At 36.3% G+C, this 12,191-nt stretch overlaps 1 protein-coding gene across 1 annotated transcript; it reads left to right on the top strand.

Annotated features, from left to right (window-relative positions):
- Positions 1 to 5,438: 5,438 nt before the first annotated feature.
- LOC145479721 (uncharacterized) lies at positions 5,439 to 10,370 on the top strand. Its single transcript, XM_081458159.1, has 3 exons — positions 5,439 to 5,514; positions 6,882 to 7,071; positions 9,674 to 10,370. The coding sequence occupies exons 1-3, from the start codon at positions 5,446 to 5,448 to the stop codon at positions 9,715 to 9,717; spliced, it is 303 nt and encodes a 100-aa protein (XP_081314285.1). The 5' UTR covers positions 5,439 to 5,445; the 3' UTR covers positions 9,718 to 10,370.
- Positions 10,371 to 12,191: the final 1,821 nt, after the last annotated feature.

A 12,191-nucleotide genomic window follows, 5' to 3' on the forward strand; every position in this document is an offset into this window, starting at 1 on the left:
ATACTGTTTCCTTCAACTATAATCCAGCTCTGATATGAACCACATCGAATGTCAAAGGGGCATTTCTGCAGCAATCATTTCTTGCAGTGGATTTTGAACGCTCTCATGTTTACATACATGTAAATGAGTCAGATAATTCCCGTTTTTAAGCACCTTTTAGCAAATACAAAACAGCCCCAAGCTTTCCTGTCTCTCATGCACAAAGGCATTTGAAGTGCTCTGATATCTAATCTTTCTACTGATCAAGATCACTGATCATGCACTCTACTTCGCATAAATTTCTATTTTGTACAGGCGTGTTATGCAAATTTATTGCCAGGGGCAGCAATCTGCTGTGTTAATTTGTGTCCTATATAACAAGGTGTGTTCTAACTCGAACATATCTGAAATTCAAGATAGACGAGCTGTAGTTTAAACTTTGAACGCCTTGACAACATCAAAAATATTGGACGCAGGGCACGAAACTTGAATACGGTATTTGCTTACGTCTCTTCTTAGCCGAATTCATTGATTTTCTTTAATTACATTTATTATTCCTTTAGTTCATGACCATAATATGATGCGAGAATAACTTTGTTATTTTTTCGTAATAATTAACCTATCGACAAGAAATTAGCACCACCCTCAACATTTAGTACCTTTTACTTTCTTGATCATAACCTTTGACATATGAAGAAAGTAATGACAATATTGGTTTGTTTTTCGCATAGTTTTGTTTCAGTACACAAAACAGTTTATGTCAGTTTTAGAAAAGTAGTAAATCAATATAACACTAAATAATCAAGAAAACTTTACATTCTTACTTCCTAGCTTTCACCTGTTTTAATTATTGAAATTGAAATTAGAAATATATTTTACAGTACTTTCTAATTTTACGTTTTAGATATCAAAACTTAAAGGGCTTAAGAGCGTTTAAATAAGACAAATTTATGCGTGTATTGTAGCTCAGGATAAAGATACAGAGAAAATAATAATAATAAAAAACTTAACATAAATTACAATATTTAGAGAGGAAGCCATTATCCTGGTTGGAATTCGAATTTGGAGATGTTGGTTTTTGAAAAATTGAAAAATTTGATTAGGAGTTTAAAAAAGCTTGTTCGTATTGAAAAAGCAAAGGAGTAATTCCAAAAATAATCTACTCTCTGAAAACGCCGCATACTGCATGAAGGCTTACTCCAAGTAATGGACTCCTTACGAGAGTTTTTTTTTTTTTATCCTTTCTCCAAATAATTGTAATTTGGTATGTTTTCACATCCTCACAACAGATCTCACCACGGACTGAGGCTGGTTTCATTAGCACATAAGCATAAGCAACACGCAGACGCACTAAGATCTTCATGATTTCGCTTTTTGCTAGAAAACTTTCCTAACAAAAGGATCCGCCTCATAGCACCTCAGTGCGTCTGGGTATACTGTACTGCCCAGGCTTATACTTGTGTCATAGTAGAAACCAACCCTTATGTTTGTTGTTCATAAAACCAATATGTCGATTTTTATGACCTCGGCCATACCGAAAAGGCTTTAGATTTCCCTATTGTTAATTAAGAAATGTAGGAACGAAAATAGAAAATAATCTTGCAATTATGGAAATCAGGTATAGAGTTTTTGTTGCCATACAATACCAATATACCAGTCCACCCTCTGGTATATTGGGGGCATTTCCCGCTGTAAAGACGAAGTTTTGTAACAGTCGCACCTTGGAAAAGAACTTTCCTTATTGAAACAAACCCGCCACATTTGTTTTGTCAAAAAACCGCTGGCTTTACTCCTCCTTCTATCCAACACTACTTTCTGATCTGCATCCTTTCCCGCCCTCCTTCTAATGAAACCGGAGGATATTTACGTTTGAGTAGCAATTGGGTATCTAGTGAGCCATCAATCAGCGGGAAGCCATTAATGATGCTCTGTTTACTTAGAACCCCATGGTGACATTTTCTTTCGAGGCTGTGGAGGTCAAATTATAAGCTTCCTTGATATAAATCTTAGCCCAAGTGGCATATTGATACTGTTATCCTGCTTCGAGTGAAATTTTCAAATTCTAACCCTCGAAACTTTTACCACTTTTAACGGATCTCATCAAGGGCATGTGGAATTATAATACACCAAACTAGTATGATATAGAAAACGCACTAAGTCTAGTAAGAGGATTGTAATCTAAACAAATACCGTTAACAAAAGCTAAATGTTTTGCACGCGGAGCCTGGTGTTATCTGAATCGCATTTCCATTACAAATAGTGTCTTTAAAATGAAGGGTTCCACAGAAGAATGGCTGAAATTTGATAATAAGGTTTTACTTGATACATTAAAAGCACCTTAAACTAACTACATTAAAATGCTTATAAACGACCTTGAAATACATCGATCATTATTTCATTTTAAAAATAAAGTGAATAAGCATAAGAGAAAAAAGCTGTGACGGCACGCATGTTAGAGACCTAACAATTTGCTTCGCTAAAACCAGCATTATAATGGCAGTCATGTTTTTTCCCGCACAGCATTATGGGTTTGGATTTTATTTTATTGTATTAAGTACGAGTAATGTGCACTATTCGTGGTTATAACTTACTTGAAAAATGTGCTTCTTGCAGGAGCGTTGTCGCGATATACAAATTCATATTTTTGCAAGGTGGTGAAATTACTTTAAAATAAAATAAAAAATTAAATAATGGCCTACTAAACTAGACAAAAGCTAAAGATGAAAAGTAGACGACAGTATGAACGACAAACTTGAAAACGTTTGGCTAAGTTTTTCAAGATGCGTGTGCAGTGGGTGACTTACATAAATTCAGTACCAACTAGAAAAACGTTTTTGGTACAATAGTACAGAACTTAATTAAGCAATGAAGACCGAGCCCCGTGGACAACGCCTAAGTAAGAAATGGATTTATATTTTACCTTCTAATTTCGCAAATGTCTAGATATTTGTTCAGTGCGTCTCATGGACTCAGAACTTGCTCAAGCTAAATATGTGTAACGCCAGCGTTCAATTCCAAATGAAAATACAAAAAATTAGACGCCTTTGTTTGCGTTCTACAAAATATGCAGAAATTAGTCATTTCACGTTATTGCTGTGCAAGGGACGGCTAAGAAATGTACAAAAGACTTTTAACGCACGTGCACAGCCATTTTTCTGCTCATTAAACCTTTTGTTTGGTGGCGTTCTCGTTGCCGTTGCCGTCGTGGTTTGCTTAAGGTCGCTAATATCAAAACCACATCCCTCCCTTCTGTGTTGTTTTAAGGAGAAATTAGACACTAATTAGGACTGGGTAGGTTTTGCTGTTTCTCTCAGTTTTTTGTATCTTAATTAGTCACCTGTTTTTGTATTAATAAATATTATACAAAAAGCATCTGCGTTAATTGTACTTAATTGAAATTTGCATCTGGAATTTTGAGATAATATTACACGAATTACGGCAGTCTCTGAGGAAAGTGTGTTTCTATTAAATTTCAATTAATAAAACGTTTTTGTATTGATATTTCTAAACTGAATGTGGAATATACAATAAATTAGTCCGAAACTTCTGAAAACGATGCTTGAACAAGAATGAAATGCCATTCATTTTCAAAAGTCGTGCCTTAATTCCGAATTAACAGTGCTAGTTAATCATTTTATACTTCATCGAAACCACAACTTCAACAGCATTATGAAGAACTTCATGGCGAAAAGGAGAAAAGCGTAGCTCAGTGAACCCTGGATTCCACAAGCAAATTCTCCGCCTTCCAGAGTTATCAATTTACCCTAGTAGTGAATACTAGTCAAGAGATGTCATGCTTCAGAGTAAATATTAAATATATAACTCAATTGTAGCTGTATTTTATCCTTTGCTTTCCATTTTCTGAAAATATCCCTTCTTACATGTATATACATTTGATGGCAAAACCTTGCATTACAATATTTTATGTTTTCCATACTTTTCGTTTTCCTCTGTTTTAGCGCTCGATTGCGTAAATACTTTTATTTTTATTATTTTTTTTTTTTTGTCGTAATACTCTGAATCAGCGTTTTCTCAGAATTTTTCCTTTTTTTTTGGTTTTATTTGAAAAACAAGCAACAAAAATAGATTCAATATCCTGGTTCAGATCACCCATAATAATTGTATGTCTCCTCTTTAAAAAATATATTAAAATAACAAATAAAATAAGCCTAAGATGTAGAATGGCCATAAGGACAACCTTTTCAAAGCATGAAGTAAGATAACCTAAGGGAAACGAGATTATCTACAAACCAAGTTTTCAAGCCTCCATAACTAAAACCAATTTACATTGGGGCTGATGAGGGGCGCGCCAGACTGCTTAACTGTTTTTCTAAGTTATTAAGAAAAAAAACATTTTATAGAAATGTCAAGGTTGTTAGGGTTTTCTTTGTTTCTAGCTTTTTTTATAATGTGCGACATCATTTACATTAATACCGAAAATAATAATTAAGATAATATCAAAAAACCCACAAATCCATACAAATGTTATGATCCTAGATTAAATTAACTATGTGCGATCTGCCAGCAATGTTCTTCAGTCGAGACCGCTCTATTAGTCGAGTCTACGGATATTCTTTTGATTATTCCGAAATAACTACTACCATTCCTCCGATTTGACCGACTGCCACAAGGATATCTGCTTCACTAGTATCACCCGACTCGCATGGGATAACAACTCATCTCCTTTTATTCTCTCTAACTGACCGCGTTGTGTTTCTAATTGAATTTTTCAGCAAAACTGCATGCTTAGAGCTAGCTCGATATATATATTCCACAGACAGATTTCTGAAAGGAATAATTGTTTTCGAACGGATATTAGTAATTGTGTGCGAACCAATTATCATGAAAGATTAAAGAGCCGTCATTAATCACACTTTATGGATATTTTTCTTTGCCCAGGAGGAAATAACTTAAAATTGCTTTCAAATCCCATTACAACTTAACTGGAGAAATTATTTTCTGTGGCAATGTTTTATTTTCAAATTGTGCAAATCCAAAAAAATAAAAAATGAAAAAAGTGTAAGAAGCGTTGGGAAAAACTTCAAATTTTCACCAGCTTTATTGCTATAATTAAGAACTTTCCAATCGTCGTTATCCAAAAACCCTTGAAAAGAAGCTAGAAGGGTTTTAATTAACGACTCCGATATGTCTACCGGATACTTGGACCTAAGACAATCTTCTAAACATGTCAAAAGTTCTTTTTTACCTGATTCACATGCAATGGCGCACGCTGATCAGGAATATTGGAGTCATTCTAGCTTTCATTAAAACAATGAGATGCTGCTTGAATGTGAATCGCCATATGCTGTCGAGACGGAAACATGGAATGAAACCGCAAATTAGCGTGTAGTTTCCGACTCGACAAGCATTTTGTTTTCGTATAATCACATTATCTTAAGGCGTCTTTCTTAAACTGAAAGGTGTTCTACCTACGCTAAATTAGTTTACAGAAAGCAAATATATATAATGTTGATATTGTTTACATCTCTTTCATACGACTCAGAGGTTCTGAAACGTTCTATCGCAAACATTAAGGTAGGTCCGCCTATGTTTTGGTTCTACTTACAGCTAAAAGTTCACGAAGGAAAAACTTCTTTCTCAGCTAAATTTCTTAAACGTAGCTTATTGGTACAAAATAGATTTTAGCATGATTTTTTTTATGATAGCATTTGAAGACCACAGTTAAAATGTTCGATTTGTTCTCCGCCTTCTATTGGAGGCCTTAAAATCTGTAAGTTCCGTTTATTGCTACAAAGAGATAGCAGGCTGTGTTTATCTTTCTTTTAACAATATAGCTGATTTATACTCGCTACTGGAGCTGAATGTGCCTTATTATTGTTTTTAGAGAACACGGAACATCATATATTTTTTTAATTTTTGGTAAATAACGCTTTTTGTTGCGAGTTTGTTCCAAACTACTGGCTTCGTTCATGTACGTCGTCACGAATTTGAAAACAAATATTTGTCGTTTCATTCTGACTAAACAGTTCACGGTCGTAGTGAATGGTTAAATGAAAATAAACGTGAACAGAATTATAAAAATGATGTATAATCGTCGTGACAATGCAAAGACAGAACTATTGTTGATTCACCAGTGAACTCGAACTGGCCGTAAAGTAGGATTGTTTATAATTCGTTCAAGTCATCCATTAGTTAGCTTAAGCGCTTGCCTTTTCTTTAAGTGTTGTTTTGTTTGAACAAAGTAAGATATAAAACTAATTTTCACTACATCGATCTCTTCGAAAAATATTAATAACACTGCTTTCTCATAGTTCTTTTCTGATTTATTTTCCGTCAAGCGGGTTGCTTTGAATAATTAAGACACTACACCACTTAATCGGCTAAAGGGGAGATATTGCAAGATTCAAAATACACTCACGAACATTACTAGCAGTCTCCGCGCCTGCTTTGTGTTCCTGTTTCTAAAATAAAGTACCACTGAGTAGCAGAGATATTTTAGCTTAAGAGGCAGGACAGGCTCATTTGTTTATCACCTGCAAACACAACATTGTTGTAGTGAATGAGGACTTTCAGTTTATAGCTGGTAGAGCTAAACTTTCAAACGAATACAAAAAGTACCCACGCTGGAAAAGACTATTTAAAAAGCAGGAGGGTTTTTTTGGATAAAGCTTCCTTTAGTGCACCCTCTTGTCAAAAGAGTTATGAGAGTTATGTTTGGTTCTTGTGCAAACTTTCATTCTCGCGGTGCCAAGATCGGACCAAAATTCCGGTGTGGGGCGTTGTCACCTTCGATGGGCGAGACCTACATTCGGGGAAGTTAAGGGCTGTTCTGATAAACTACCTTTGCCCGTAAAATACTTTAACCTAACTAAGATCTCTCATTCAGCAGGGTTCCGTGAAGTTAACATTTTTTTATTGTTACAACAATTTTAATCCGGCAGATGGTTTCCAAGGCGCAAACAACTATCGTTCTCCTGACATGCGCAGTATTACTGCTCCTTGTCCAACCAACTGTGAGCCAACAGGATGCACTGCGATGGGGCAAGAGGGACAGCGGTCTATCGGAGGAGTATGCGCCAGAAAACGTACGAAACTGGCGGAGACAACAGGAAAACAAACGAGAATATTACGGTATGCCTGCATGCATTATGGTCATCTTAAACACTTAGCATATGCTTACATGGTGTAGTTATTTCTTCGATGGATAGATCACTAGCTTTCTGTTTATTTGCGTCTTTTTTTTTTTTTTTAAATCACAATCGCTTATTTTTTTACTGTTATCTATTTTCGGCTGCAATCAATCGAACGGCGATAGCCATAGCAGATAACAGAGTGTCGGTAACTCTTTGACATAAATAAGTGATACATTTTAATTTGAATATCTTATTGAGCTCGACCCACTTTGATCCCTACGCCTTCGGGCTGCCTTTCTCTAACGACACGAGCCTTAGCGGAAACATAGGATTAATTTAATCAGATTATCAGCAAATCAAAATTGTGATCGGGAGAGTTCCACATGAATAACTGCGAACTGATGATATCAATATTTGGAGAAAAGGAAAAAAGGAATTACTTTGTTTTCCATATGTTTAAGTACTATTCTCTAATTATTTCTTGAAATTTCATACCATCTAAAAAAATACAGGTGATGTGATGAAGAAAATGGTCCCACTGTCGTTTATAAATGTTTTTTATCTTGAGGCGGTTATGATCTTTAGCATGTTTCATAGTAAACTGCCTACATCCAGTTTACTAAAGAGATCGAAGAAAATGGAAAACTTCCTTTTCTAGACTGTTTGGTAAGCCGCGACAACAACGAACTGCGAACGACAGTGTACAGAAAACCGACGCGTACCGACAGTTAACTTGACGAATCATATTACAACCCGACCTCACACAAAGCCACGGCTATAAAGGCTTCGAGGAGACGAGCGTAACTAGTTTGTGACACACCGGACAGCTTACGTGACGAAAACAGATACCTTGAACTTGTTTTTCAGAAAAACAACTACAACGCTGACTTTATTAGACGAAACATTTACCGAACTACTGAAGCTGACGCAACGAACAGGAACCCAACACCTGTTACTACAGTGACTATACCTTACATTATGGGCACTTCTGAGACCTTCTCACGGATCCTGCAGCCCTACATGTACAACATCCTTGTAGGCCACAAACCTACAACTACGTTACGGCACTTACTGACCAACGTGAAAGACAGCGACGAACCTAACAACAGACAGGGAGCCGTTTACAAGATCAAATGCTCCGACTGCCAGGCTTCCTACAATGGTGAGACTGGCAGAAACCTTAACACGAGACTGACTGAACACAAACGAGCGACGAGAAATGGTGATGCCAACAATCACATTGCTGTATATCATCAACTGACAAACCACAACATTGACTGGGACTCTGCTCAGTGCTTAACCTCTGGACTCTGGAAAGCTGGTACACTAACCTAGAACAAACGCCAACAGATGTCAACAACTACCATCGCATTACAAACCTTACGTCGCCTTACATGACGGAAACGAAACCGACAAACGGACTTCTGACAGACTGACTTAATTTGACTAACAATACACGGACCAAAAACCGACCAGTTTGACTAACAATAGACGGATCGAAACCGACCAATGACTGATGACAAACTTAACACGAGTCCTTCAGCCAATACCATCATGGCTAAACTGACCAGACTTACAACATCATCGACTGACAAACATTCACTTGACTCTGAAGATGACTTCCGCTCAGGTTGTCGAAACGTCGGTCACCAACAACAGTTCTTTTCAGAACTACCCTCACCCGGACAATCACACTATACGAACTACTTTTAACTTGTTTGTGAAGAAGAGAAAGAGATGACGATTAGCGAATTTGATTTAAAAAATAAATTTGAAATATACAAGGAAAATTCAAACTAAAATAAAGATTTGAAATAAGAAATTTATAGTAATCTTTAGATGAGCCCCATAGACTTCCACCCCCAGTCCGAAGTTCCAAAAGCGGTTTTCTACTTTGTTATGTACTTGCGTTTCCTTTGCCCCATTTGTTAAAAAATAGCTTAGTACTCGTTTTACCCAGAAGTCCGTTACATATTTGTACGCTGCTGTTATTGGCTGAGCTAACGCAAAGTGGGATTTATTTTTTTTTAATATTGTAACTGTTTTGCATCAGCTTCCTTAGCTCTTAGGTAAGTACATAGCTATGCCTAACCGAAATGTTGATTCACACTAATGCACAAATCCAATTGTTTGATGGGCCCCGCATTTTTGTAGCTTTGTTTTGAAATCGCAGCCTGATCTAATACTTCCCTTCAGTCAGGGAGAAACTACATGCCTCGTCATATTTAGTTGAAACTTATACAAATGCTTCAAATTTCGATCACATCAACTAGTAAAAAAACTTGTCAAAGTCCCCTTTCCCCTTTCAATCTTTGAAAATGCCAAAACACATTTATACGTCCCTTCAAAGGTCAAATTATTTTGTCAACACTGCACAGGGGTGGGGAGGGGCAAAATGTGTGAAAACTGAAGTGTTTCAACAATTATGATGAGGCTTATAGTTCTTTGAAACGCACGTGTGAATTCCTTAGAAGCTCATCAGACGTTACAGGGAGTAAAATGACATGGCTTAATAGTTTAGAAGGCTATTTTAGTACAAAAAGCATTGAACGTAAAATCGGTTCTTTTTGACTGAATTATGACTTCATTTATTTTAACAGGCCAAGAGAGGCGCAGAGATGTTCCAGAATATGTCTACAATTGAGACATCGCTGAGGCGTGTATTTTAGTTCAAAAGGAGAGAGATATTGTGTAGAATATTTACGTACATCATGTGTATGACTGTAATAAAATCAAAGACCAAATAAATTGCTTATTCTGCTGATCAGCTAGGTTGAAACACTTGTTTGTCTTAATTTTTTTATTGTAATCTTGTGCTGGAGTGCAACTTCACTTCTTAGTCTTGTGCCTCCCCTTTTCCAATATCTTTTTGACTTTACCTCGGGATATTTGGTATGATGGAGGGTTATGACGCCAAGAAAATGGAAATTGGAGAAGGGATATGATAACAAGACACCATATTTGTACGCCTGTATTCACTTTTCTCCTTTTCGTTTCCCTTTTTTGCAATACTACACTGTTTTTCGATTATTTTAGCCACCCATTTCGCAGTGACCTTCAACTTTTCCTTCGTTTTCTGTAAATCAGTTTTAACTCGACATATCGGTAAACAATCCTTGTTATCTGTCAAATAGTTGAAAAATAATAAAACATGCTGTCTGCTACTACTCAGCCTACACATCTAACGCTTCATGGGGATGAAATGGATTCCAGCCCAATCAACTCTATCCTTATATTGGACCCCAATAATTTACATCTCTCCGGAACGTTGAAAGTTGAAAATGACCTCAAAACATATTAAACAGTTCACGCCACCAATTGAATTTACTAGGTAATCAATTTTTTATGTAACTTCAGTAACCAAACACTGATTGTGCTTCCGACATTGAAGTAAGGAATTTTTAACTTCGATTTCTTTTAGCAGTTACATAGATGACGGAATTGGTAATGACTGACTGAGAATCCGCTGCAAATCACTGTGCGTTAATAAAAAAACACACTGTGAGATCGGTCCCGAAAAATGTCCGATATGGCTCAGTTTTGATTATTAACAACGCGAAATAAGTACAAAACGCCAAAATCACAAAAGGTAAAAGGCGCATTAAAGGAAATTGTGTTCAAATTATATGATGCGTTTTGTAATCAATTGGTAAAGAGTAGTGCTTTCGTATAAATTCTTGGTCTTCGGCCATCGTAGCTTGATTAAAAATATAAAACAAACAGCGGTGATAAACATTTTAAAAACATGCATTTTATGAACTTGACGTTTCGTATGCTAGTCAACACACATTTTCAAAAATATAACCGTTAAAATTTAGTGAAAAGCTATTTATACTGCATCAGTGGAGGTCTGGAACCTGGACAAAAAACATCTAGACAGAAAACATCGTATCTGAATTAGAAAGTAGTGCTTTCGTTAACCCCAAGGCGCGATTTGCGCTTATCAAAGCTACTGATCCAAATTGTTTGGTCTTTCGACTGAAAAAAAACTCGGGTCCGTCATTTGACGTTGTTATTTTCCAGAGGACAGCTACGAAATGTACCAAGATTTATAACGCATGTGCACAGCCATTGTCCTGCTCATTAACTTTTTTTTTCGCTGACGTTTTCGTTTCCGTCGAGGTTTGCTTAAGTTCCCTATGTTATTGAGAAGCAGCATAATGGTTTTTTCAAAACTTAACGCCAAGTGAATAACATTTTCCTCGCACTCTTATTGGTTGACTGAGACGGTAAATATCCTGTCATGTTGCCTGTTTTGTAAATATTACAAACCTATCTGTTTTAGGCGTTGTAGTTGGCAGCGGAAATATCCACTTTTTATCTGTTGACGTTGTCGCTGTTCGTTGTCAGGTATGGTTTACATAAAAACAATTATTTGCCTCCGTGTCAGAGGAAAGAACAAGATATTTACCTTCCCCGCGATTTATTCCCTTGTAAGTTCACGTCGTCATTTTTTTATTCCTCGGAGTACACATCTGAATTAAGCTAAGTTTACTTCAAAGCTCTAATTTTACAAAGCCTTTCTCCTTGGCTGCAATCGTTTTTGGAGTTAACATTAATAAAACCACATCGATCAAATACAGTTCAAGCAATTCAAGTCATATGCTAACATAAGCGGTACATTTGATGGAAAAACCGAAATACTAAGTGCGGTTCTCGATAATGTCACTTCAGATAAAATTTATAAACTTGAAGGGTAATATGCCTTTACCGTGAATTACTTAGTAATTGCTAAAACTATTTTTCCATAGGCTCTTCGATTCATTTTCTTTCTTTTTTTTTTCCTCTTTATTCTGTCTTTTTTATTTTCTGCTTTTTATGTGTATGTATGTGTGTCTAAAGAGTTTACTGTAAACCGTGCAAACATGTACGATGTTGTACTTGTTGAAGGGATTTCCTCTGCTTCAGTCCAGTCATCTTTGCTATAAACAGGACACCATTATTATCATCTCTTGTTATCAAACAGATTTGACAATCCGCCCGGAGTGTAATTGACGACAAGCTCTAAAACGAAATGGAAGCGAATTGCAATGACGGAAATGATGTTGACCACCACATTAGCAAAAGCAAACTTACAACGACACCTCGCTTCCTAGCAATTTAAAAGTTCATCATTGC

Source organism: Orbicella franksi, chromosome 2 (genome assembly GCF_964199315.1).
Source record: "Orbicella franksi chromosome 2, jaOrbFran1.1, whole genome shotgun sequence".
In the NCBI taxonomy this organism is placed as follows: Eukaryota; Metazoa; Cnidaria; class Anthozoa; order Scleractinia; family Merulinidae; genus Orbicella; species Orbicella franksi.

Bases quoted from the DNA above. Each gene is read 5' to 3' on its own strand.
- LOC145479721 (XM_081458159.1), top strand. From the start codon at position 5,446: ATGTTGATATTGTTTACATCTCTTTCATACGACTCAGAGGTTCTGAAA. The intron at 5,515-6,881 runs GTAGGTCCGCCT...TTAATCCGGCAG, and splicing joins GTTCTATCGCAAACATTAAG to ATGGTTTCCAAGGCGCAAAC. The intron at 7,072-9,673 runs GTATGCCTGCAT...TTATTTTAACAG, and splicing joins AAACAAACGAGAATATTACG to GCCAAGAGAGGCGCAGAGAT.